The following is a 27871-nucleotide window of genomic DNA, read 5'->3' on the forward strand; positions in this document are numbered from 1 at the left end:
AACAAGCAGCTGAAAGGATGTAACTAACAAAGTGGCTGTTGAGTCTATATGTTTACACAAATGATGACACGCATTGCTAAAATTTTAAACTGAGTTGTTCTTTAGTCTAGTGTGTGTTGTCTACACTGGATGCATGCAAAATCCAACTGATTACACAGATAATGCAGAGGAAATAGTTTATTTCCATGATAAACATTAGACTGGACAACATATTAACAAAATGTAAAAAAAGTGCATACACATGAACATTGGCAATGTACAGTACACAAAAGTTAACAAAAAGCATCAAACGTAACAAAATCTTACTCTCAGGGAGGTTTTTACTTATTTACATCTTCCACTCAAGCTCACGTGCTTTGGGGCTGACTTGTGCTCTATAAATACACTCAAATACCTCAAATAAACCCCCCCTCCCTACATTACAATGTGTTTTTAACGTCCTCAGTGCTTGGCTCTTCAGTAGGATTGTCATTTTGAGGCCTGATGCCTGGGACTAATGCAATAAAACAAACACAGCCATTTTCCATAGAGCCTGAAAACTGCCTAAATTAGAGATTATATAAAATATTTTGCGTGGTACAAACACGAGAACTTAATTATGAGTACTTATCAATACACAGTAGCATTTTTAATACTTTCTTCTTAAATATTGACCATGTCTGCAAGCTAATATACTCAAATAGCAAATTGTAGAGAAAAATATGTACAGACTGGTAAATTTCAAAGATAAATTCATCCTATCTAACAGTTTAATGTAAATGATAGTTCTCATTCCAGCAAATAAGGTTCTTCAGCTATTGAACCAATACAATGTACCACAAGTCTCAACAATATCAAACAATTACATCATTATTAGAGGCTATTAATAAATGGAAGTCCACCAAGTGCGTTGAGGGAGAAGATGCTGCTGTAAATGAGCTCGAGTGTGTTTGCATACATTATAATATGTGCTAAGTTATACATTGCAAAGGGTAATGGTTATTATTGGGAGTGAGGTTAAGTAATGTACAAAAAGCCAGACCATCAACACACTCACAGAAAATTTGCAAAGCCTGTGATGCTTTATGTTAGCGCTAAGGCTGAGGTTAAGGCACTTAAATAGAAAAAAAGGGACAAAACCAGCCAAACATAGTGCTGTGGTGCAGGGATGCAGGAATTTTGTCAACCTTAATCAGGTCCATGTGCCAAGAGCTTTAAAATGCTAAAAACTGGCTTAACGTGGAATCCCACCTTTAATACATTAAAGAAATAGTTTGAAATTTGATAAAGTATGCTTACTTCGACAAAATCAACACCACCTTGGCATTTGATTGGTATAGTCAGAAGCTAGTTAGCGTAGCATGAAAACTAAAAACAACAAAAACAAACAAAAAAAGAAGATTTTTCACATTTTTTAAGTAAGATAATATGTCAAGTAGTGAAATAAATTGGTGGATTACACAGAGACCCATAAACTTAGTTTCTGCTTCCAGTCATCACACTAACCTAAGCTAACTGGATAATGGCTATAGCTTCATACTTACATTAAAGCATACCAGTTTTTTAGCTCCATATAATATTTCCTTAATCTGTCTTTCACAAACCTTTGCAAGTTCATCACTTGTTACAATTTCTGAATTCAAACTCTTTTCAGTTTGAAGTTGTTCAGTTGCAAGCTCTTTCAATCATCTTGTGTTACGTAACACTCAAATGGCCATGTGAAGGAAAAGACCAGCTTAAATTGAGCACCAAAATATTTTAATCTAATTAGTGGAGCAAACCTGCAGCTCCCTCTGATTCAGTTAGTCCGGGGAGAAAAAGGAACAGAGGTTGCACTGTTGTTCATACTTATCGAATTAAAAACAAACCAAATTTCCACAAAAATAAAGAATAAATGCACAGTTGAAGATAACCAAATGATTTGCATTCGTTCTTTGCACAGTTTTCATTTTTCTTAAGTGCTAAACACAGTAATACATCGTGCACACGCTTTCTCTGCAGACAAACAGGCATCCTTTAGCAGCACACCCAGCGCGCCAGTAAGGGAATCGACACAAGAGCAACCAAACAGAGAATTTTACAGAGAATAAACCTTGTGGCACAGCAACTTTGGATTTGTGGCACACCACTTAGGAAACAGCTTTAAAAACAAACAAACCAGAAGAAGCCTTAGGCTATGCGACACTGTAAAAAAAAAAAAAAAAAAAAAAAAAAGAACAAAAAAAAGAAAGAAAGTATAAATAAAAAATTAGAAAAAGCTCTGAAATAACTGCCTGGGACACATGTGTGTAAACCTGCATGTGCTAAGCTTTGCAATCATCTTGATGTCATAGATTACCTTCTCTGCATTTAAAATAAAGGAAATCCAGTACAATAAGTTATAAATATCATCTGATTTTCATATAGGAGTGACTGGAGTTACTTTTTTCAATTTCACAGTATATTATGAACAAATTTTTACAGCATAACCAGTTGACACGTGGATCAAATGTTATCATTAGAGCAAATAAGTTATACATTACACAGGGATGGGCTCCACTTGACACGGCGAACAAACGCAACTAATCCCTTAAACTTTCAAGAGATTAAAAAATATATTTTTTTGATTTCCTGGTCTGTTTTCGTATGACTGTGCATGGTGTGAATGGATACTAGAGTTGTGCTCAACTGCATAATCTACTGTATATGTGATTTGTGTGAATTTAAAAATATCTGTGGATGCAATCCGAGTGTCCGTGCATGTTACAGCTTTGGTTACATCAGAAATGATCTGGTTGTTGCTCGGGGTCTAAATGCCTTTCAATCTTCTGTCATTCTCTTATGCATAAGATGATTGATCAGGTTAGGCTGAATCAATTCAACATCCACTTGAAAAACGAATGCACCTTTTTTTGTTGTTACTTACAATGTAACCAATTATTAGAAAATCAAATGCTAAAAAACTCAAGTAGAAGTTTGTTGTTGTTCGATACATTTGTGTGTAAATGTGTTGGAGATATGTTATGTAATACTGCAAAGTCATGCGTGGACTAAACTAAGCGCTTTCAGTACATGATTAGATTAACTTTATTGGAGGAGGTCAGGGTGAAGTAGCCGCTGAGCAGAAAGAACAAAACAGTCTTTGACCAAAAACAGTCTGAGACGCTCCTGGCCCGAGGTACGGTGCTTCACAAAGAGGCATTAAAAAGGCTACGGTCACATCCACTTTTTTCTTTCATATAAACTAGTATGCTTTCACATGAAATGTTCTCTCACGATGCAAAAGCAGCTGCAGCAGGTAAAATATAAGTTAAGCTCAGTGATGGTTCAGTTATCTGTAGTAATATGAGGAAACAGTGGCTCAGCTATAATTACTTATTGAGCTCCTCCATGAATACTGGAAACAGAGTACACTGACAGAAGCGTGCTACTTCTGTATTTTTCTTTTCATCGACATTTAAATAAAGCACTCTGAGGAGTCATAAAGGAACCACAACTAGATGTTACGAACTGCCACTGCTGCACTGAAACTTGTCTTCTGATGGCAACATGGCGGCGTAATGCTCGTCTCGGCTGGGGAGTGGGAAAAGGGGATGATCCTGCACGTGTGGTGAGAAAGGCAGTTCGAATAGCCCACGGCGGCCTCAAACACACGGGAAAGTCTTCCACCCTGGCTCGATCTGAAGCATCCAGGCCTTAAGCACATAGTGAAAGCAATCGGCCTCATCTGGATCTCAATGCCGGAAGTCTACGACGGAGCTCTCTCTGTCAATGCACTGAGCTTCTGCAGCTTGTTTAAATGGAGCCGAGACATTAGAGTGGAGATCAGCACAGTGCTTTGTTCGTGGTACCACAGCAGCAGGTTTTAACTTCTCAAAGCCATTAAAGAGACTGAGACAGTGGCAAGCCACTTCTCATCCCCCCATCTCATCTTTGCTTGAGCCACCGTGTTAAGGCAGGTGTCCTACTGAGAGCTGGCCTCCATGGCCATGCTTGGCAGCTTCTCAAGCTGCTCTGCCCTCTGTCGCATCAGTTCCAGACCAAATTCTATCCCCAGTCCTGGCATTTGCAGCTGCGGGAGCTCTACTGCTCCACCAGGTTGTAATTTTAAATCTTCAGCGTCACTGATGGCGTCAGTACACTCCCTTAACACTTGTTCACCCTGCGGTTCATCCATGTCCTCCGTTTCCACTGAGCTGCGGTCAGGAGGCGCCTCCTCACAGTTCATGGGTGAGGCCAGTTTCTGGTGGTTGGTTAGGGGAACAGCTGTGACGTCAGGGGCACAGGTGGAACAGCGGTACAGTTGAGTAGAGGGCTGGATCAAGTTAGGTGGTACAACTGCAGGGCTGGAAAGAGACTGCAGACTCGATGTGGAAGCAAAATTCGTTCCAGGCGGATCTATGCATATGGAAGGGACAGTGCAGTGGCGGGAAGGGTTAAGGCGGTGGGGACGGCCTCCTGTTGGACGGTCACAGCGCCGCCCTTGCGGTAGACGCATGCAGTCCTTACAGGACTGATAGGAGGGCTTCACTTTTAAAGGGTTTCCTGTGCTACCACTGTCCTAAATGGAGAAAAATTGAACAAAATGCAGCATATGGTCAGTCACATGAAAACTAAATATGTTCACTTTACAACATTTACCTCTACGACAAATAGATGTTTAAAATTGCAACTTAAAGACTTTATCTTTCAACTAAAAATGTTTTTTTTTTTTTTTAAACTCACATCAAAAGCTGCAGGACAGCTGCGCTTGGCTGCTAGGCGGTTACTGTTGTTGGTGTTCAGGTTGGCTAACCCTAACCGGCTTTCCTCGCTCCTCTCATCCTCCTCCCCCATTTTCTTCCCCTCTGAATTTCCAGGCATTTGAGCCAAAGCTGCCATCTCAGCTTCCTCTTTCTTAGCTTCTTCTTCATCCTCTTCTTCCAAAGTACTGAACTCGAGCCTCAGCCTCATGTCCTCGAGGGGATCAAGGCGTCCACAGGTCTGGGCTGCGGTGCCCTCACCAGGCAGGGCTAAATGGGCCATGGGGAAACCCTCGTCCTCCAGCAGGGCATCTCTCTCTACATCTTCAATCTCAATAAAAACTCTTTCCATACCGAGCAGAGGGGGTCCCCGAACTGGAGTGGAAGGCTCACTGTCAAGTGCGGAGTCTGACAAACGTCTAAAGTAATAATTATAGTTAAGAGAGTCTAGAGGTTCCATCTCCAGACCCATACCCCTACAGGGAGATGCCCCGCAGCCTCCCCAGGCTTCCTCTTCTCTGAGTGTTTCCCCTCCACCGGCACAATGGCCTGAGGCTTGCAAATCATCCGATCCCTCCTCATCTGCTCCAGGCCTCCATAGCTTGTTGTGACGCTGTTTGCTGCAAAGGTGAATTAGGCTTTAAATGTGACTAGAATAACTAAAACCACACAGAGTTATAATCTCTTAATTAGCTTCATGAAACACAGTGGTTCCATCTGTTGGCTCTGCAAAGTGCAAACCTTAGTGAAAGCATAGACCTGCTTACCTGGCATCTAGAATTCCCTCATACTCTGCCAGCTGTCTCATGAAGCCGGCGTTTGGCTGAGCTATACTCCGTTTCTGCTTGACAAAGTTGTAGGCTTTCTCCAGAGACCAGCCATACTCCTTCATTGCATAGGCAATAACAGTAGAGGCAGACCGGCTCACCCCCATCTTACAGTGCACCAGGCACTTGGAATTATTCTTCCTATTGGATCAAGAGAAAAGAAAAATCACTCTCACCCCATTTTATGAATCTAGACAACAGTAGCAAGCCCCCTCCCACCCCCAAGATGACTGGTTTGTTTTGCTCTCACTTGGCTTTGACGATAAAGTTGTAAGTGTCATTCCAGTGGGCCAGCAGGTCAGTGGCATCCTCGTCGTACACTCGGACATTGTGGTAAGAAAACAAGCCTGGGAAAAAGTTGTCGATCTCTCTGGTAACGTTCAGAATAAAACCCACTCTGCAAAAAAACCCATCATGTTAATATTTACTCCTCTGCCCACAGACCTTTATCATAGTAGGAAAAAACAAAACAAAAAAGATCAGTGAGTCCTGAAAGAGCTCACCCACAACCAGGTCTTGATTTGCTGTGACAAATAGCAAAGATTAGATTTGACAAAAAGGCTCCATTCTACTTAGAAAAAGTCTTTCGTGTGTCCAAAGTCTCTTCTCTCTTTCTTCTTCTTGCACTTTCTTCTTTGAGCAGTTATTTTTCTATGTGGTGTTTGAGCATGAACCATATTGTTCATATAGACTGGATATAAAAACTGGATGTAGCCTTCAGGTCAGATACAAATGCTATAAACCTGCATTACTTGCTAATGGCCAGCAGGAGGTGCCTCCTCTGGTTGCAAAAAGTAGTCGTGCTGTATTTTCTATGGGCTACAAGGGAGGTCTTTTACTCTGTTAATGTATGATATCAGTAAACACTTTCCTGATGGGTCTAAATTCTTACTGAATACAACATGTTAATTGTGTAAATTGTGGTGCAATGTAGAGAAATAACAGTAAGGTGTAGGGTATAGCACCCTTGTGACTGACAGATCTCTACCACAAGAGAACTCTCCTTCAGTTTCTCAGCCAGATCCTGGCCTCACTTGTGATGTTTGGTCTTTAAACACCAAGACAGCCATGGCCACAAAGCTCAAATCCAAACTACATTAAGTAATGCATGACGCCAATATTCATAATCTATATGCAATCTATGGTTATTACTAAAGCTCTGCATATTTTCATACTTAACTTCAAGCACAAAGTTAAGTCAAGCACTTAAATTTGGTCTGATTTTAACAGACTTTGCAATTATATGTCTATAGGAATAACAAGAGACACATAAATGAGAATTAGACAAGTGGGATTAAACCAAGAAAAATAGGTTAGATTCTTTGGTTAGTGTTAAGCTCTCAGCTCACCCACACTCACGTAGCTCTTCCAGGTTGGAAGCGTTCCACTCAGAGCCCTAGAGAGGAAGAAAGGCCGAAACTTACACAGAATAACTGTATTTAAACCAACTATATACCACAGTGAAAGAGTATTTGGCTATCAGTATGGAGGGCGGGTATACAGAATTCTAAATTATACTACAAGATGCAAACAACTCACCAAATAGACATGGTCAAAGATAAGTGTAGCCTTGTCCATCTGACCCAGGATCAAAAGCATCTCGTTGTCTATAAACTCCTTGTATTCTTTGAGGTTACAGTTCATATGCTGCTCCAGCTCGTTACGGATCTGAGGATGAGGAATTAACATGAACCCCCACTTTCTTAAAAACATTGTTTCCAAATGCATTACCAACCACAGGTTAAGCATTGGTACCTTTATTTAATATTGTAAAGGTTCTACAAACAAAAGGTCCCTGGTTCATCCCAGGAGGCAAATCCCTTAGTGTAAAAAGTGTAAAAGTGTAAAAATCTGACAAATAAAACATGTAGTGCTGCCTGCTCTGGGAAAATAGTTTTTTAATTTTTATTTAGCAAAAATGCAAAAAAACAAACAAAAAACTTGTTTTGTGCTGAAGAGATTAAAATAAGGCCTTTTGCCTGAATGCATAAAAACAAAGATCGGCAGTGACTAGTTATTGAGGAAAACACACTTAAACTTTTATAGACAGCTAATTTGAATCTTTAATTAGTGTATTCTTTCCTAAAACGTGAAAATAAAAGAAAATTTAGACCATTCCTTGCCCGTTGAATGACAAATACTGATTCGGCACGTACCTCCTTTGAGGTGATGTTTTCCAAGTCTTGAAACATCATGATGTTGCGTAGTTTGGCTTTAATGGCACATTCAGTTCTCTCTCGCTCAGTTGGCCTGCACATAATGAGTCAATGCATCAGTGCTGTGGTCTGAATGAAAATTTGCATAACAGTGTTTCCCACTGATGAAGACAAAGGCCAGAAACAGAAGAACAGCAGCTCGTGTCCAAAGCATATAAATTTACGACTAAAGACACACGGCGCAGGCACGTTTGATCTATGATCTGTTTGGCTGCATGAGATCTGTTTAAATCTTCTTTGAAAAATACAGGATAATTAATTAGTACTGCATGACTTAAAAGATGTGCCCGTTTTTCCTTCATTACATGAGGTGAGTTGCTATGCTGGGTACTCACTGGTCGACGAACATGGTGGGAGAATCAGACCGGGTGCTCTCCAGGTCGGTCATAGCATTCCACTCATTGATGCAGCTTTGCTCGGAGGTGATGCAGCTCTCGTAGAAGGCCATCCATGTGAGAGCAATGCCCCCTGGGAAGTAGTTGAACCGGCGGGACACCTCGCATGCCTTATGGAGGACCTGCAGGGCGGACCTGCAGGAACATGACGCAAACTTTTAACTGCTAAAGATCCCCATTGAACAGAAGGGAAACCTGCACATTATTGGTAATTTTGTCAGCTGACCAGAAGGTGGCATGTGAACGCTCACATACACAGAGTGTGGTAGGAGTGTCATCAGTGGAAAACAGACTCAAATATATAAAAGGTAAAGTATCTAAACAAGATGTATCCAGAAGATTTTGGTAGCCATCAAAAAGCTTCTGACATAATTCTGAGTGAATATTTGACCATCAAGACGTACAAGAATTGGTTCATTTAAATTGGTCGGTTTTAAGCGTAATCCGCTGCTTTCTTCATTCCAAAACCAGTTTTGAGCTGTGTTTTGAATCATTATCCTGTTATAACACCTAGTTAACTGTGTCTAAGTTTCAAATGTCTAGCTGCTGATTCAAGATTGAAGTTGATTAAACCTTGAATGAAGTTGAGGAATTGGGAGGTAGTCCTCCTCCTTCATTATTTCATCCACACTGTGCAACATAACAGTAGCACTGGCAGACCAGAACACGATGCTGCCACCACCATGGTTGACAGCTGCAGTGTTCATGGCAAGATTGAGGTTTGATGGTTCCTGGGTTGTTCCTGAACATCCTAATCAATTTCCTCTCATCTGAGGGTGACAGTTTGGGTCTTCTTCTACACTGCGGCAAAGCAATGCCACATCTGAATAACTTGTACTTATGTACAGTTGTTTGAACTAATGATCCTAAAATCTGCAGATGTTTAACAATGGCTTCAACAGACTTGTGTAAATTCACAATTTTCCTTCTTAGATCTTCACAGAGTTCTTTGAAGTTCTTCATTGCTTATATTTGATATTTGTTGATATGTGTGCACCTAATTTCCAAGAAATCCTTAAAAGTCCCAAAATTCCCATGACATCCATGCCTGTGATGAGTGTATGTAAATGTCTGAGCACAACTGTAACAGACCTTCACAACTTGCACAAAGACACGAACCGTATCCTCCAAGTTAACACAAACAAATGTACACATTTTTAACTGATTTTAAATTCAATTCCCAATCACTTTGGCAAAAATGTTGGGTAACGGCGTATTAACACAACCACACTTCTAGACAGACATGAAGAACTCACCACATGGCCTGCACAGACACAGGCTTGAAGACATGTGACCGCCCTGCTGTGCTCACACTGAAGCCTCTAGTGAAGAAGAAGAAAAGCCGGAGAAGGAGATTAGTTTGGACTGAGGTGAAGAGTAATGAGGGGGATGTAAACACAGACTGGACAGGGCTCGTCCATGGGGTCTATTCAGGACACCAAACAGTGGAACATTCCTCCAGCTTACAGAGGCAGGGACAATGTTAACAGGTCAGCAAGAACTGTTATCACACAGAGGAAAAAAAAAAAATCTGTGTAACTCCCTCCACTGCCACTGGTGGGCACTAAAGCCTAAAGAATAGGCTCGAAATGAGCCTCGCTAGAAAACCCTTGTCTCACATTTTGAAGTGATCAGAATGAAAACATCCATTAGTGTTTTTGTTCTCTGCATGTGGCAAAGTGAAACTTACCCATCTCCATCTAAATGTATGTTGGTATCGCTCCACAGCGGCAGCACCATCCCAATAGAGCAATTCTTACTGTAGATCACAACAACATGAGGTTAACAAATCTCATTAAAACAGGTAAAATGTGCACGTGCAGAGAGACTAATTACCTGTCCTTATCTGTAAAGTCCATTCCCAGGACGACGTTTTCCTCTGTATCTTGGTGGCCAGTGGTGTAGATAACCACCATATAGCGCACTCGATCTGTCCAGCTGCTTTCTAACCGCACAGCCTGCACGACAAAAGGAGAGACTGCAAAACACTGCGTCTGGACTCTACAGCAGTACTGCTGGATAACAATAAAATGTGGCCACATTCTGGATTTATTCTGCAGATTTGATTGGGTAAAAACCCCAGCTCTTTTCAAAAACGAAACTTTTTTGCAAGCTCAGGAACAACATCTGTGTTTTTACATATGTTTGCAATCCCAGGTGTTTGGCCTATTCCTGCTCTTCTATTATTTTTTGTTTCATGGATGGATGGATCTGCCATCACAACAATGATCTACACGCCAGTTCTTTACCGTTTCTCTTCCTTAAGAATAGCTTCTTGACAGCCACCACTGAGACCATTTGTAATGAGGCGGTAGTGAACAGTACATGACACTACAAGTTTTTGGCTAATAGCTCTGTGGGAATCACCTTGTTAACACAAACATACAAATTTAAGCCTGTCAAACTGTGTTATCCATGACATTTTTCATAGATGCATAGATTCTAAACAAATTGGAACATATTATGTACTTTCTATAAAAGATTTCTCTGAAAATGATCAGGTGTAATGACTGGACTAAAAGTGAATGGAAAAGCAGCCAGTGTCCAAAGATAACCCTTGAAAGACCTTCAGAAAGCCTGGAGAACTTTTGAAGCTAAATATAAAGACAGGTTATTGGGCTCAAGACTTTTGCACATTACTATAAAAACACTCAGTTAACTAGTGGAGCAGGTCTTTACTTTTAAGTCTCTGATTTCATCTTTGCTGAATCAAATAAATGAAATGAACGCTTCCAGCAACAAAAACAAAGCAACACATGGCAACATGTTTGTACTGACCAGCTTAATGCGATCTTCAGACCGGAGAATCTTAAACATGACCTGCAGATGTTGAGGCAAATCACCTGAAAGTGAAACGCAGACTGTGAAATGATTCAACAACAATGCCTTTAACATAATTCACATTTTTCCTCACGTGGGAACTGATTAAACTGCGTTTTGCATGCCAGACTGGCTGAAGGTCAGCGTCACAGTGTTGTCGTCTGATATGGACAGGATTTTGCTTGGTTACCATGGCAAAGAAGTGGATTTCATGCTTCTGTATGTTTATTTGCATAAAATATAACAACTGAAACTAACAATAATCAGCTGACAGACATACTGAAGATCGCACTAACAATATAGATAATATACACTTTAATCAGACATGAGCTTTAGAGACGTGATTTCTGGACTTTCCGAAGGTCAACTACAAACTGACCATTCAGCTTTTTCTATTGTTTTCTTCAGTGGGAGGAAAATTTTGCACATTTCTCACAATGAAGATAAATCCAAATCGTTTAACCTCCCAGCTGTGCTGAAGTAAATATTTAGCAGAGGTTTTTACAAACTGACTTGACCTTTCCTGCCCTTGCCCACAATTTTATAGACACACACAAAAAAACCCCAAAGAGTGTTAGTGAAAGAGACTGGCAGAGAGACAAGCACGAATGGCAGTCACTGATAGAGCTGAATGGCAACCTCACAGTTTCAGTCTGTTAGGTTCATATTTCAACAGTTTTTAAACACATTTCCAAAGATTTTAAACATAAATTACATAAAGGATTGTTTTGAACTATGGAGCATGCAGACATTATTAGGTGAGTCTAATAATTAAACGGTGAAGCTGGAAATGAGCACAAGCACACAGTTTGAGACTTGATCGTTCTTCCCCCAAAGGGACGGAGTTTGTAATCGACTGTTTGCTTGTCTGTCTGTCGGTCTGTTTGTTAGCAGTCTAGCATCCACAGTTTTCAAGATATCATTTTCTAATTCTGTGTGATGGCAGATGCCAACAACAGCTGATTTAACTTTGGTTAAAGCAGGTAAAGGTCACCCCAAATGTGAAAATCAGTAAAAACTTTATGCCACTCACGATTGTTTTTATGGATCGTCTTCAAATTTCACAACAATATTCTACAGCTTGGGGGACATGAGTACCTAGGCAGCTAAGCATTTCCCCTCAACCTTATTGTTAGTGCCCAGTCAAATTTTATCATCCTTAAAGGCTATTTTTTTTTGCCTCTTTTAGATAGTATAGCAATGTGAAGACAGAAAACTGGGGAGAAAGAGAGGGAGAAAACACTCTGGTCATGCCGCATGTGGACACGCTCACCCACTGAGCTAAAGTGGCGCCCACCCAAAAACTATCAAAGGAACTGTATTGAGTAATATATCTCATGAAAGAGCATGCAGAGAGCTGTACAATGCCGCTTTTATATTTTCAATACCACACCCTACAACATTACAACAACGCCATAAAGTTTAGCAACTGGTTCAGTCACAACCGCATTATTATAGCTTAAAGTCTGAAGTTTTTACAGTTTATAAAGGCCAAACGTTTCAGCCTATTCTGCTCCAATCAAAGATAATAAAAATAATACATTTTTAGGGCCTTTGACAAAGAAAAATGTCAAAGGCCCTGACCTTTGACCTTGCAGCAGGTCATAGGTCAAAGGTCAGGGCCACACGAATTGGGAAAAAGCTTCATTTTCCATTGAACCAAACTTTCATTTTTTATTGGGGGACATCAGCACTTATATTGTTTTAAAGAAAAAACAAAGTAAGGTTGTTTTTCCATACAACATTATATGACACAAAAAGATTAATATACTGCACTAGATTTCCATAGTAACAATGCTGGCGTCATCATAAAAACATCAAAGTTTTAGCATAACGCTTGGCCTTATGGGGGAGTTGTGCCCTCTGAGTGCTCTTGTATGAAACAGTCTATGTAAGCCTGGCGTTGAACTGCAGGGCTCTTCGGGTCAGACCGAATTATGTGATGCTTCAGACTAAACACAAACAAAACCCACAAACACGGAGAAAAGACTCGGCAAATACACATTTGCTTTTGTCTGGGGTCTTGTTTGTGCAGTGAACATAGGTAAAAGAGAAAAAACACAAAGCTTTGTGTGTTTTTGCGTGACTCTGTTCCCACCTGCATGTTTGTGGTGGGTCGGGGTCTTTGGTCCTTGCGTGCTGCCACCTTGCTGGAGGAAGAGGGCGGCTCCTTTGACCATGAAGAAGCTCTCGCTGAGGCTGAAAAGTAGATGTGCAAAAGGAATTCAGTGATGCTGATGCCTGGACACAACTACACTTTGGCCATAAGCAGCCAAATTTGTCATTCTATACCCTAAAATCCAACCACAAGAAATACTGAACTTTCATCAAATGGCAGCAAGTTGGGCTGCATGGTAGCGCTCACAGCTAACCAGCTCACGTATGCCAAGCTAAAAGTCACAAAGAACGGACTGCCTCGTGGAAAATCTGTTGAGCTGCAATAAGTTTAAATAATCTCACTTCCTTGAAAAACATCACATCTGTTGTACTTTAACTCCATTCTCAGTCTTTATTATTATTATTATTATTATTATTATTATTATTATTATGGACTGAAATAGAAAAAGAAAATGGCATCTCCTCCAGTATTTTATCATGAAGGATTTAATCACGAAGTGAAGAAAGTGAATTCAAACAGCAAAATAAGAGCAGAAGAAGAGAATTCCCTCCACAGCGTGCATAAATTCCCACCCTGGATCCAGAAGGACGTCACGATTTGGATAACTCAGTTATTTCTGGAGAACTACAAAATGATATCTGACAGTTTCTCATATTTTACTCTGATATGCATTTGTGAAGATGTATTATATAAACAAATCTTCAGGCGAACCATGCAGTCTGCCTTTACAAACATTTGTAAAAGAAAAGGTTGTTCTAAAGAGGTCACTGAATTCCAGCGTGTTACTGTAACACGATGCCGCTGTTGCAACAAGTCAGTTTGTGGATTTTTTTTAATCCACTACTGACTGTAAGTTGAGCAACTCAGCCAATGAAGTGGCAGACCACAAACCCTTGAAGAGCAGGGTCACTGAGTCCTGATGCATGAAAGTCTGCTGACTCAACATCTGCAGAGAAACCTCCTCGGGCATTAACATCAGCACAGAAACGTGCTGCGCCAGGAGCTTCATCGCATGGGCTACGGTGTTCGAGCAGCTGGACCAGTACCTTTGTCCAAAATGGCGTAAATTAAGTTTTTTTTTTGGCTTTGTCTACAATGGTAAAAGAATCCTTTCAAAATTTCCTGAATTCACAGCAGCAAACACACCAACCCCAAAAGTTAATTCCCCCTCACACCGGGCCAAACTCCACCTCTGTTTCAATCTTGCTAACAACAGACTGACAACCTCAAACAATCACATAGCCTCACTGGCAGATGTAACTAAACTAAACCAACAGCCTTTAGAATCAAATGAAAACAAACAAACAAGAAAACATTTTCTAAAATTCAGCTCTGACATTACTTCGGCGCCATCAGCTGATTTAAACCGATGCAGTTCAGCTTGAAAACACACTTTAAACTTTGTCTTAGTAAGAATAACAAATAGCAGTTATAAATCAGAAAAGACAATGTCAAAAATTGTCAGCGTACTTTCAAAATATAAACATAAATGTAAACATTTGGTGATAAGGTTGTTAAACTAAAATTGTTAAAGCTGAAAAATAAAACTTCATAAAATTCAACCCTAACTGTGCACACAATGAGCCATTATTCTGAAAAGACTTCTTTTTTTGCTCTATACAATATCCTGTACTCTGAAATGACGTCCTTACGGTCCTCATTTCATTACAAAATCCTGAAGTCCAAAGTGATTCTGTTTACTAAAAAAAAACAATGATTTGGCTTTAACTGTACCTCCTGTAAACAGGTGAGTGCAGATACTCCATTGTGTTGCACATTTGGCCAAATTTAAGCTGAAGTCACACACCAGTAACGTATGAAAGGCCTGTCGGGACACAGCACACAGCGTGAGCAGGTACTTCTCTTATTTAGTCCTGTTTGGATCACTGAGCAGGACGGATGGCTCATCTGGGACTGAAAGTCAGCAGAGTCCTGATCCAGCACATTTAACAGCCCTTAGTTTTAACAGTAATGGTGACCAGACTCCACTTGATTGGGTTTGTTGACCTTTATGCACCTCACACATACACACACACACTCAGCTATCTACATGCACTCAAACGTTCAGACTTCCTCTGCTCGGCCCACCTGTGCTGAATGAAGCACTCCTGGGTCATGACTTTGTTATGAAGGCTGCACTAAGCAGGAGGAGAGCTTCAGCGTATTTTCTCACACAGAACAGTGTGTAGCTTTGTTCGACCACGGTCTCATTCCTCTCTTGACCAAAAACACACAAAGCCTGGTATGACTGAGTGGGGCCATCACAAGGCCTTTTGTTTCAGCTCCACTGCAACGTGCTATCATTAATCCTCTTCAACTGTATGTAGAAGACGAATGAGACGACGTCACGGAGGATTTAGCTTTAAAAAAAAAAACAGAATCCCTGAACAAATTCACACCGTGACCGGGTAAAGGACTGAGCACGAAGAAAAACCCAATTCTCAACCATCAGAATAAGACTTAGGATGTAGATTTTAAAGCCGCTTGCTTCTCCTACAAATGTTTTCATGACTTTAAAGTAAAAGAGCTCACATATTCTATACTGCCACTGTTTGCAGATTGTTGCTAATACGGATCTAGTATACAGAATGATCTTGTTTGTGCTGCTGTGAAGACTTACATGCGGCAGATCTCCGTCCGAGTCCAAGTAGCTTTCTCCACAAAGTGAGGCAGCACGGTGAGCATGTCTTTATTTGAGGATTTTATGACCAGAAGCATCTTCTCTCAGTCAAAACGCCCCACTCCCCCTCCCTCTTATTAACATCTACCTCTGCACAGCGTGTTTGGGTTGAACCTGCCTGTCCTTCCTCTCTTCCCCTTTCAGCTTTCTTTCCATCCCAAACCCTGAAACCTCCGGATCTGTGCCGCCGGGTTCCGTTCAGATTTGGCTCCCCCGTCTCCTCTTTCACAGTTCGTGATTCAGCAATCGGCTCTCCGTATGCAACGCCCGGCCACAATACCATCATTCATTCCAGGGAGGGGAGGGCGCACGGGGGTGGGGGGGGGGTTGTTACTTGGCGTCAGTCTCAAGTTTGACATGCAGAATTCTAAATTAAGACTACACGCTGATGAATCTGCGAACCGCGGAGAAGCTCAAAGCATGATACGACCGTTTCAACTCTGACAAACCCACACGCACAAACACGAGCACAAAGGCAGTCTGTGCCAAAGCTTTGCTGACACAAGTCATGATTTTTGTGACGTCAAGTTGATTAAAGAAAAGCCTCGTGACTGAGCGGGGACAGCGGTTTATGCGCTCTGTTATGCAACGGAGTGCGAGAAACATTTTTTAAAGCCTTGTCAAGTTAAATCAACTGTTCGTCCAGCAGATTTTTCTCCTTGACAGCTCTGAGAAACCGGGGCCAAAAATCAAACATAAGTATGTGACTCATTATGACTCACAGGCCACCAGGGAAAAAAAAATCAAATAAAGACATTAATGTATAAAATTTAATAGCATTAATTTTCCTGGTTCAGCTTATTTACTTTTATTTAAATCGTTTCCATTAAAGACACACACAAAAAAACTATTAGATGCATTCATTTTGCCACTAATGTATTCATGCATTACTGCATCATCTTGCCGCTGCAGTGATACTTTTTTGTGTTTAAATAGTTCGCCATGATGGATGGAAAATCTGTGATATACAATTGAAATACGTAGAAAAAAGGATTTTCAGCTTGTTAACAAATTATTCAGTAAGGTCATAAGTCACACGCTGAGTATGCATGGCATGTGGGAATTCTTTCCTCCCTCTTTTTATTAATTCATCTTCAGGAACGCTTTTGCATTGCGCTTACTGCAGATATTCCCACTGCAGGCCTGATGAAAATACTATTAAATACAATAATTATCATTCATCTTTTAAAACCTTCCTTTTTCACTCTCTTTTTTGAAAGTATACATGTTTTTTTTAAATGTTTACTATCCATACCGACAAACCCTTCCTGACATCTAGTATATTATCTATTGCACAGAAGCATTTGGCAGAAATAGTCAAATTCAGCAGGCACCTATTAAAAAAAACTAAAGATACACTAAACATACCCAAATTCCGATCAGACCTGTTTACTTCCTGCGTTTCTGTGCAGTCCAATTTTGATCTCTAAAATATTTTTCAAAACAGGCATACAAAGTATTTCACATGTGACTAAAGTGCACCTATAATGCTTCTCCTTACATCTTTTACAGTAATATAATCGCCATGGTGGAGGCTGCTCATGTCACCAAAGGTCAGCGTATATGCAAGTAAACACTCCTGGCTCTTTATGATGTCAAACGGGACTTCCTTATATGGCCATATCAGACAAATAGCCTGGCTTGTACACAGAAACCCCATCCACCCACTTCATACCTTCTGTTTGTGAGAGGGAGCCAATAGGAAAAAAGCTGGCTTAAGTCAGTGTCAGGTTTGCTGCCTTGTATGTACTCTATTTCACGTAGTGCAAATGCATCTGAAGTGAACTATCCTGAGCCCGATTCTCCTTTAATTGGTCCAAAAACAAAGAAAATTATGTGCTGTATTACAATTTCAGATCTCATTATAACAACAGTATGATATGGGGATGATCGTGGCTCAAGAGTTGGGAGTTCGCCTTGTAATCGGAAGGTTGCCGGTTCGAGCCCCGGCTTGGACAGTCTCGGTCGTTGTGTCCTTGGGCAAGACACTTCACCCGTTGCCTACTGGTGGTGGTCAGAGGGCCCGGTGGCGCCAGTGTCCGGCAGCCTCGCCTCTGTCAGTGCGCCCCAGGGCAGCTGTGGCTACAATGTAGCTTGCCATCACCAGTGTGTGAATGTGTGTGTGAATGGGTGGATGACTGGATATGTAAAGCGCTTTGGGGTCCTTAGGGACTAGAAAAGCGCTATATAAATACAGGCCATTTACCATTTACCATATGCATTGTTGTTCAGAAAACAAGACCACTATAAGAAACGCAATACTTTTGTATTCTGCTATAAATGTCGTCTCTAGAGAGCTTCAAATATGTTAAAAAAACCTAAAAAAAGTGTCTTACCTCTGATTATTTTTCCTCTCATCATCGCTTCCGAAATCCTGAAAGACAAGTAAAAAGAGCGAATCTGAAACAGCATACAATATATTTATACTAAAAAAAATAAAAACTGTGATGATCATGAACAGTGGAACAGTGGGAAAGGAACAGAACTATTTCATAACAAGGATAAAGTTAAGAGTGCTTCGCATTAATAGAAATGCAGGCACCAAACACACATGGACCACACGCTTGAGTATCCTGCTAAACATATCACACAACTACAACTGAGAGGATTTTACATTTTTTGTTCGAAATTTCTGAATTTTTGGCTGCAGTTGCTCTTAAATAAGTTGAACGTCTCAAGGACCATGCAGAGATGGACGAAAGAATGCCTGCGCCACCTGCTGGCCAACTCTCTGCAGCCTGGTGAACTAATCTGTTATGAAGTTGCAAAGAGCTGACAGCTCAATCCTTAGGACACCTTCAAATTTCAGGAATAAAAAAAGAAAAACTAATTCAGACATCGCTCGCACACACACACACACACACACACACACACACACACACACACACACACACACACACACACACACACACACACACACACACACACACACACACACACACACACACACCTCCTTCCTGCCGGCTGACTCTAGCAGAATAGTGATGGTGAGATGAAGCACCCACCTATCTTCAAAGCAAGGCTTGTCACTGCTTATTTTTGTGCCTCAGCCTACTTCTGAGCGCATAATCCACTTTCCTGAAAACCCAGAAAGTGGCGCACGAGCACAGATGTTAGGATTTCACGTGGATAAAAACGTCCAACAGTGCTCCATCTCTAACCGACGCCCCTGCTTTCACAGGTGGAGGTTTAATGCCTCCAACTCCACTAAGTCAGCATCACTTCTCCACGCAACCCGACTAGAACCAACAACCCTTCTTCCTGCTATGTAACTTGGAAACAAGGAGCACGGAGCTTATCGGTTTGTCTGCGTGGTGCTGCGCGGGATTTGACGTCTCGGTGAGGGCCAAGCGCATTTTCACGGTGCAGTTATGGATCTGAGCTATTCTGAAATTTCTAGAAGTTCGCAAAAACACTTGGCTCGCTCTCCCCACATTTAAGGACCTCCTTCCCAAATTGGTGACCGCACTACTCGCAAATAAAAACCTCGGCAACACCGAGACCTGCGAATGTTTGTGCAGCAGCAAAACGAGCACTTTGTGTCTTGACAGCTAAATCCGACAGCCCCCCTCCGTTTCCCCCTCCGTCCCCTCCCCCTCTGCAGGATTTTTGTTTACAAATCCCCTGCCACAGTAGCCACAAACAACTCCCTGTTGTAACAATATATCAAGTTTGCAGCACACAAGCGCACACATTTGGACACACGCACTATGACGGAAACCAGGTTAACCCTTTCCTGCAGGATATCAAACGCAAACGCCACCCAACCTGTTTTACACACTCCCGTGGGCGCATTCTTGGCGTCTTCCCCCTCACACACACAAAGACCCAGCCCCCCGGCATTTCCACTCACCTCCCCCGCACTGCTGTTGGTCGTGCTAGCCGACGATGCAGCACTGGGGGTGGGAGAGCGCTGCAGTGTCACCAGAGCCATGGTCAGTGAGCTGCAGGAGAGGAGAGGAGAAGGGAGGGGAGGGGAGGGGAGGAGGAGCGCCTATCCGGGAAGATGCGCCGCTGAGATTGTCGCTGTCACCGGGGAGAAAATGCCTAGTCAGACTCTCATCCAGCAGCAGCACCTGACTCCACTGCCCCGGCCGTGCTCCCTTTCGGTCCTGCTCCGTGCGTCCTCTGCGGTTACCGGAGTCCTCATGGGCGGAAAGTGAGAGAAGAGAGAGTTCCTGGGTTTTCGTTCCGCGCCAGCAGCAGCAGACTCTGTGATTTCTTCGCTGGTGTGCAGACAGACAAACAAAAACACAGCGCAGGTTGCAAGCGGGGCAGAAATGACATGCAGCTTTGCCGGATGCCTGTGATTGGCTGGCCTAGTTCGCGTGTGCGCTGTCATTGGGCCAATGTTGTCAAGGTGACAGGCCAGACTAGGAACTCCCAAAAACAAATATTCACGATATTTAATGATAATTATAAAAATGTGCTCACGTTATGAAACATAGTGTTTGTGAGAGGACGTTTTTAAGACAACAAAAACCGATTAATTTTATATTTATTATATAATATTTATAGATGAAAATATTACAGAAAACCTTTCTGCATTCATTGGTAAGAAAATGTACCAAAATAATACATAAAAATGAATATTAATTTTATAAAATGTCAAGTAAATTAATGCTTAATTTTTCATAATTTTTGTCAAAAAAATGCACATGTTTACCATTTATTTTTTAAAAACTACAAATATGTATACATTTTTATTCCCCCCCATTTCTCACTGCAAATAATGAAGTGTATTTCCCTCATTTGCATACTGATGCAACAAAAGTATAAAAAAAATCTATAAGAAAAAAAATGTAGATGCTAGGTTTTAGAAAGCGGGAAGTAAAGGATAAAGTATGTCTAAATAAATACATTTAAATATGAATCAATTAAATATAAACTTGAAACAGATACTAGGTACAAATGAAATGTATGGCTTTTTATACATATAATGTCATATTACCCATTTATGGAGTTGTTTATGTAGATTTATTTTTAGCTGTTTTTGTCCTCCACATCACCCCAGACTACAACTAAAAATGGGCTCAAAAGAATTTTACTTTTTAGAATAATTGTTAACTAATTAGAGTTGCAACACGATTATTTTCACTGCCGATTTAATTATTATTATTTTTTAAAGACAATCCTATATCTAAGACTGCTGACATACACGTTTTTAAATTTGCTCAATGTGCCTCCTTTAAATAATTAATCTTTTATAAAGATCACAACTGTGAGCAACTAGAACTTGTGAGGAAGAAAGCATCCTTTTACATTCTACTTTACACACAAATAAATACAAAGAGCAAATCTGAACCCACACTGAGTAAAGCCATAGACCTCCTGTATCGGCAGCATGGGGACAAGCCATTAATATTTCCAGAATGTCCCTCTGTTGCCTCTTATGGCCTGAGTGGAAGACTGAGTAAACAAACCAGTCCAACAAGTGTTCTTCCGCTCTCATTAGGCCAAGCCTCAATTGTCACTCCCCGTCTGTAACGAGAGTCCCCCCTGCTGTTCTTCACCCATCGTTGCGCAGATGAGTCTACCCATAAACTGACAACCAACGTAACTGCAGGAGACCGGAAGGTGGGAGAACAGGTTTTACACTTTCTTTTTTATTATATTCCTGCCTCATCCGTCACTGGTCCGCTGAGCCCGTTGTATTATCTGACTCTCTGGTGGTGGAGGTCGTCTGCCCTGCAGTCTCCTGGTCGAGACTGGAATCCTGCAGATTCCTTCCCAATGTCTCGATGGGCAGGAGCCAAGATGCAACGCCAGCCAGCAGAGAGCAGCTGCAATACACCGACAGAGTCAAATACACAGACGTCCTGAGCAACACCTAGAACCAAAACACAAAAAGTGAGAGGCCAAACAGAGAAAAACACACCTCTTAAATAATAAAGAGCCTGACTGGACTAATTTAAATCTACCACAAGTCACAATATTGTCAAACTATCATATAGTTTATGACATTCTTTAAATAATCATTGACAACAATGTTGGTTTTTGAACTCTAGTAAAACCATGGAGAAAATTCCAAAACTTGGGTGTGTCGAAATGACACAGATGCAGATTCACAAACATGTAAGCAATGCATTACGTAATCCCACCTCACACAGTTTCACTGATTATTTTTCTTGGATACTTGTTTTTAGCCCTCAGTGATATAGATACTGTCTTTTGGTGAGTAACAGTAAGAGCAGACATTTCAATTCACAGTTTAATTTAAGAGGCCTATTGTAATGCTTTTAATATCCAATATGAGGTATGGAAATTATCGCTGCCACGCTGGATGCCAAATAATATTATTCAGCCGAGTTGAAAACGGGTCACACTGATTCAAAATTTAGAATAACCGGACATACACTTGCTTGTACTGGGTTTGACCTTCTTTTGCTTTAACATTCTTCAGAGATTTTGGCACGTGCATGACGCAGTTGCTGCAGATTTGGCAGCATCTACATCCATAATGTGAATCTCACATCCAAAAAGGTGCTGAGGTCATTTGAGTACATTGCACTCAATGTCATGTTTAAGGAGCCAGTTTGAGATGATGAGCTTTGTAACATGGTGGTGACATTACCCAGCTGGAAGGAGCTATCAGAAGACGGCAGTGTGGTCATAAAGGGATGGAAATGGTCAGTTGTAACAAATGGTTTGTTCTGTTTGTTAAACAAGAACACCCATTTGCATCAACCTCGTCCATAGCTATTACACACTTAATCAAACAAACCACAACACAAGAAGATAAAACAAGTAGGTTCCTCTTATACAGACAGCACCAACAACTATGCCACGGTCAAGTCACTTAAATCATGTTTCTTCTCCATTGTGATGCTTGGTTTGAACTTTAACAGGCCATCTGGACCATGTCTACATGCCTACATGTCACATGATTAGCTGATTAGACATTTATGCCAATAAATAGTTGAATAGGTTTACTTAACAACATGGCCATTGTATGTATGCATTGTACTATTGCTGTTACATGTAATAGAGAACCTAACATCTTAGACCTTAAAAAAAAAAAAGAATTTCATTTAGGAGATAGATTTGGACAAAATTTACCGAAAACATTTTATTAGCTTGTTCAAAAACACAAAAACAGGAGACTGCTTCATACCTGTGCCACAAAGGGTGTAATCAGGGCACCCAACCTGGCCATGGCACTTGACGTTCCCATTGCTAAAGCTCTGTTTTCTGTAGGGAACACCTAAACAAAAGAAAGAAAAGTCAGTGAGTACAGTTTGTCCAATTTGACCTGTCTGAAAAAAGAAACAAACAAACAAAATCTGCTAAATTGAAAAGTGATACGTACTTCTGGTGTGTAAACAAAAACAACTTGGTATCCACCAGAGATGAAGGCTCTGGCAATGAAGATGAAGATGGTAAGGGCTATCCTGGATTAATTAACAAAAAAAAAAAAAAAAGAGTTACAAATCAGCCTGGGTGTTTTAATGTCAAGCATGTTTGGGTTAGCTGCTGTCGTACTATGATATTAAAAAACAAACGTACCTCCCAATGCAAGCGTATAACGGTAGAATAGACAAGGAAAACATGAGGAAACACAGTGCCATGCTTTTCTTCCTGCCGATATAGTCCACTAGTAGAAGGACGACTAAAAAACCTAAAAGCAACATCAAAAAAAAAAAAAAAAGATCAACGACTGCACTCAACACTGAAAGATGGAGTCATTCTCTTAAAGAGCACTTTTTTTGTATCTCGTTCTCTTTATTCTGAGAATGTACATGTTTGTATGCTATACTCTGCCCACCTTCAAATCACTGAAAAACGTCAAAGCATTGTCTTTAGTAGGCTTTATCAGTATGTAGACTGCGTATTGAAGATTGTCTTTGAGGTCTGAAAAGTGATATTGAATTGTTTAAGCATGCATTCTGTATAATGGCCAGCAGGGGATGCCTCCTGTAGTTGCAAACAGACTTATAGTTGCATGGAAATCTAGAGGGAATCATGGCAAGGGACTCTTACTGTATCCACAGTCAACACTTTCCTGATGACTTTGTGGGCTCAAACGCTAGCTTCACGTCTTTTAATCATACAGGATACTTTTTTTATGTGGGCGGTGCCTAACAGCGACGTTGCCGTTGAAGACTACAGGGTATGGTCGAGACGGCTTTTACCGCCATTTTTATGATATATCAGTCCAGGATCTCAGAGATTCACAGATTATACAGAGGGAGATGTTGCAGCCGTTTGAAAAGATTGCCCAGTGTTCAGTGTTCCTCAGTTTCTCACTCCTCTCTTCACATTCAGTTTCAAAACACCAATACGGGGACAGAGAAAATGCCCATCTTGAAGCTTCACAATGGGACTTCCCTAAGAAATGAGTGATGTCATAGTAGGTTCATCTATCTTTAATACATACTCTTGTGGATTTAGAAAAAGTAGAATAAGGATGAACCACTCCCATGTGGTGTCTGGAAGCGAGAATAATCGCTGTCTCTGTCTAAGTCCTCACAATGAACATAACAGTGCAACAGTCTTTTTCAAAAAGACAAAATTATTATTTTGTGTGGCCGAACTAGACTTCACAACCTGCCTAAACTGATGTTATGCCCAGTAAATATAGTGAAGCGCGTATGCATGCCCATCCCCATCACTCTTGAGGGTGTCGTGTTGTGTCTCATTTCTAACTATAATTATTTATGAAGCCACACAATTCAGCTGCTCCTAAATTTCAGCTGTCTTTTTTTTATTTTTTTAATTTGTACCTGAAGTCTAAAATCACTTCTGTAATAAATGCTCATGCTTCCAGCTGATTAACTGTTAAGCTCTTGCAGCTCAGAGCCACTAATCAATACACTGCATGTTGATCTGGACATGAACAAAAGGAAAGGTGCACGCCCACAATTAAACACGGATTAAAAAACATACATTTCTTTATCAAAGTTTAAAAGAAAAGAGTATTACAGGGACATTTTGAAAACCAGTAATAGTTTTCAAATTCACTGTTTGTTTGCCACTTTTTCACAGTATAACTACTATTAAGTTGATGGGAAATTACCAAAAACAAATTGGACATTTTCTCTATGTCAGCTGTCAGACTTTCAACTTAACTGCACACCACGCCTCTGACAGACTGCAAGCAGCGAGTATTTTACCTGGGAACTCAGCCAAGGTCGTCCATAAAAGGTCTTTGTAGTCGGCTGACGTTAAATATCTACATTCAAGACTGCAGTCTGGCTCAATCTTGGCTCCTTGGGTCACTATAAGGAAGCATTTGGGATTTGTTGTAATTCAACAATTGAAAACATTAAAAGCAGCTCTGCACAAAGGAAGCTGTAAACATACTCGCGCACAAATCTCCAGCTTGGAACAGCTCAGTTGTCAGCAGGATAATCCCGTAATAGGAGAAGGCATTGGAAAACCTATTGACAAAAGTAAAAAGATCATTTTTTTAGAACATTAGTTCTGTGAGAAGTTGAAAATAAAGCATTTAATATGTCAATCAGGTACTACTGTTACTCCCCCTTGCATTAGGAATCACATCACAGTCCATCACAGGATTTTAAGTATCGTTCCTGGTTACCTGTATACAAGTCACTGTGGTAATGGTAAAGCTATAACTGCCACAACAACAACAAAAATCGAAAACTTGATAAAATAAGGCCACGATGCCGAGCTGGTAACCACTGATTTAAAAATGACTCCCTTTAAATAGAGAAGGCTTATCTTAGAGAGTGTGTCACTTAAGCTAACCATATAAACCACAGGAGCAGCGTGGTCTTCCAGTACTGAGGAGCAAAGAGATCTTTGAACCGTCCACGTTCATTCTGAGTAATTAAAGACAAAAATAGAAAGTAGACATTTTATTTTGAACATTTAAGCAGTGTATATATTTAGATTCATATCCAGAAAAAATAAAATCTCATCCCCACCTGATTATAAGCGATCAGCCTGCCTTGAGGCAGGGTCTTCCCATTCTCTTTAGCAATGCGCGTTAAGGTTGCCATGGCTTTTTCTCGTCTTCCCGACAGCACATCAAAACGAGGACTCTCCGGCAACCACTTTGCAACACAGAAAACTGAGCTGAGTTACTTTCAACTTTTTTTCTATTTTGGCGGACCTCTACCCATCGCAGCCATACTTACAAAGCAGAAGCAAACAAAGATTGCCAATGGTACTGTGGATAAGCCGAACAGCCACCTCCAACCCAGATCAGGCATTACCATCAAGGCCAGGAGGACCTCAAACACAGCACCGATTGCCCAGAATGCCTGATGCAGACAAACAGTTAGGATGATATAGTGCAGTGCAGCTAATATTGTCAAAAGAGAGTTTATAAGACAATGACCGCAGTACCGCAATCAGCATAATGCAGATGCCTCTCGCCTTCATGGGAAGGAATTCTGAGTACAGCGTGACCCTAAAACAAGATTAAATCTTTATTTATGTTCATATTGTTTTCTTGGATATTGCTCATTGAGGAACTACTGATGTATCTTGTTATGCATGAAGGAAGAATCAAACTTACGACTGAGGAGCTCCTCCAATACCAAAGCCCACAAGGCTGCGCAGGAACAAGAGCCAGCCATACGCTGGAGCAAAGGCACTCAGCAGGCCGTAGTACAAAGTCCAGCACATACAAACTTTCAGACCCTGTTTAGCACAGACACATATACAGGAAATACATGAGATCATTTACAAACCTCATGAAATCATGTATGAGAATCATAGATGTGAGACTCACTACTTTTCTGCCGTACTTGTCGGCGACATTTCCCCAAATCGGTGAACTGATCCCCATCCCGATAAAAACCACCTGTTCCAACAAAAATAAATAAATAAATAAATAGGTCATTGACTATGTTATATAATCAAAAATCTCTAGTGAAGCAATAAAAGGTAAACAGACTTTACCGATGTTATGAGTGCCACTTTATAGCTGGGGAGCCTCCACTCACAGTGCAGCTGGGGCCCCAAGATGCTGAGGATCATCATCTCCATGGCATCTGCTACCTGAGGGACAGCATCCAGTTAGAGATGTGCAGTATCTGCACGTTGATGAAGCTGTTTGGACTTATTTTAAGATTTATTACCCATGACAGTCCAGTGAGGAAAGAGATTTTCCACTGAAACTTTCCAAATCCGATTGCCTCCAATGCATCATCCACTGTAAAGGTTTCTGTTAATAAAACACATCGGTCACTGCATGATCAGTCTCAGAAACAAAACCTGGCATTAGCATGTTATTCAGTATAACACACTCAAAGGTCATTTTACATCTTGGACAGTGTGCTAAATTCACAAGGTTTTTTCAGCACCGTTAACACTTCATTGCCTTGTGAAAATATATAATAAAGAAATCAAATTTGATGCATAACAGATTAAAACAAAGCAGTTCTTCTGTTTTTATGTTTTAGGCCAGTTATAAACAGGACATGGCCAATATAAGATGAGTCTACTTTCATGTGTAATTAACCCATATCCACATTTACATTTATCAAAATCCAATCCAGCTGATCAACACTGCCACATAGGGTCTTTCTATGTTAATACTTTCTAATGCCCTTCTTACTTTACCGCCGCCACAGTTCCACACACAACAATTAAAACAAAATAACAATTATATTGTACACACCTTCGGGTTTATTAGACCCAGAGGCGGATGAAGACTGCGTAGCCTCTGCGTCAAAATTTGAAGCTATGGTGCAAATCTCAGCGTCTGTGCCCTGGTCCTCATCAGTTTGACCCACAAAATCTGCATCACCCCTAAGTGCCATCACACAAGAAGAAGACATGAAAAAAAAGTTTGTCTTTCAGACATACCAAAGTTTGCCGTTAAATACATTTGCACTTAGCCCTGTGGCTCACACTCCGGTATGTAAACATAGCAGGTCCTTCCTTGAAACAGCCAAGACAACTTTGATGAGGTTACAAAAGCAAGAAAGCTCATATTTTTCGTGTTTTTCTCTTTACCACTGTTCAGAGTTTCTCCAGCGCTTGTAAGAGATCTTAGCTGTTTTGGGCCAGTTGTCCATTTTGTCGTCACGGAGAGCTGTGAGTTCCAGCTCATAGCGCACAGGTGATTTGCGGACAAACCTGCTGGAGCAGTCACTTCAAGTTTTCAAGGAGACACCCAATCAGAGAACAACACCCGCA

General features: G+C 40.9%; 2 protein-coding genes across 6 annotated transcripts; both read right to left on the reverse strand.

Annotated features, from left to right (window-relative positions):
• Positions 1-162: 162 nt before the first annotated feature.
• On the reverse strand, positions 163-19737 carry ssh1b (slingshot protein phosphatase 1b). 3 transcript variants are annotated; one of them, XM_085413862.1, is made up of 15 exons: positions 19611-19737; positions 18094-18131; positions 13057-13157; positions 10917-10981; positions 9975-10096; positions 9829-9897; positions 9395-9460; positions 8079-8273; positions 7684-7777; positions 7067-7195; positions 6877-6923; positions 5778-5924; positions 5468-5668; positions 4684-5320; positions 163-4519 (listed from the first exon to the last, which is right to left on the reverse strand). In XM_085413862.1, exons 1-15 carry the CDS (start codon positions 19689-19691, stop codon positions 3923-3925), a joined length of 2589 nt encoding a protein of 862 aa, XP_085269988.1. In that variant the 5' UTR covers positions 19692-19737; the 3' UTR covers positions 163-3922. The 3 variants fall into 3 exon arrangements, with proteins under 3 accessions (XP_085269988.1, XP_085269989.1, XP_085269990.1); XM_085413863.1 differs by lacking the exon at positions 19611-19737 and adding an exon at positions 19526-19559; XM_085413864.1 differs by lacking the exon at positions 19611-19737 and adding an exon at positions 18763-19304.
• svopb (SV2 related protein b) lies at positions 19723-27830 on the reverse strand. Of its 3 annotated transcripts, none has more exons than XM_085413866.1 (16): positions 27689-27830; positions 27351-27481; positions 26809-26894; positions 26630-26728; positions 26460-26531; positions 26244-26368; positions 26072-26135; positions 25861-25986; positions 25648-25776; positions 25469-25542; positions 25061-25137; positions 24871-24975; positions 23264-23375; positions 23067-23148; positions 22872-22961; positions 19723-21540 (listed from the first exon to the last, which is right to left on the reverse strand). In XM_085413866.1, exons 1-16 carry the CDS (start codon positions 27748-27750, stop codon positions 21412-21414), a joined length of 1563 nt encoding a protein of 520 aa, XP_085269992.1. In that variant the 5' UTR covers positions 27751-27830; the 3' UTR covers positions 19723-21411. The 3 variants fall into 3 exon arrangements, with proteins under 3 accessions (XP_085269992.1, XP_085269991.1, XP_085269993.1); XM_085413865.1 differs by having other exon boundaries at positions 19723-21587; XM_085413867.1 differs by lacking the exons at positions 27351-27481; positions 27689-27830 and having other exon boundaries at positions 19723-21587; positions 26630-26724.
• Between the last annotated feature and the right edge of the window lie 41 nt (positions 27831-27871).

Source organism: Rhamphochromis longiceps, linkage group LG7, assembly GCF_057381845.1.
Source record: "Rhamphochromis longiceps isolate RC_006_pf linkage group LG7, R_longiceps_female_GT1.1, whole genome shotgun sequence".
Taxonomy (NCBI): domain Eukaryota; kingdom Metazoa; phylum Chordata; class Actinopteri; order Cichliformes; family Cichlidae; genus Rhamphochromis; species Rhamphochromis longiceps.

Bases quoted from the DNA above. Each gene is read 5' to 3' on its own strand.
- ssh1b (XM_085413862.1), bottom strand. From the start codon at position 19,691: ATGGCTCTGGTGACACTGCAGCGCTCTCCCACCCCCAGTGCTGCATCG. The intron at 18,132-19,610 runs GTGAGTGGAAAT...CTTGTCTTTCAG, and splicing joins CCAACAGCAGTGCGGGGGAG to GATTTCGGAAGCGATGATGA. The intron at 5,321-5,467 runs GTAAGCAGGTCT...TCACCTTTGCAG, and splicing joins GAGGGAATTCTAGATGCCAG to CAAACAGCGTCACAACAAGC.
- svopb (XM_085413865.1), bottom strand. From the start codon at position 27,750: ATGGACAACTGGCCCAAAACAGCTAAGATCTCTTACAAGCGCTGGAGA. The intron at 26,532-26,629 runs GTAAAGTCTGTT...TTGTTGGAACAG, and splicing joins AAGTGGCACTCATAACATCG to GTGGTTTTTATCGGGATGGG. The intron at 23,376-24,870 runs GTAAAATACTCG...TGTTGCTTTTAG, and splicing joins GACCTTGGCTGAGTTCCCAG to GTTTTTTAGTCGTCCTTCTA.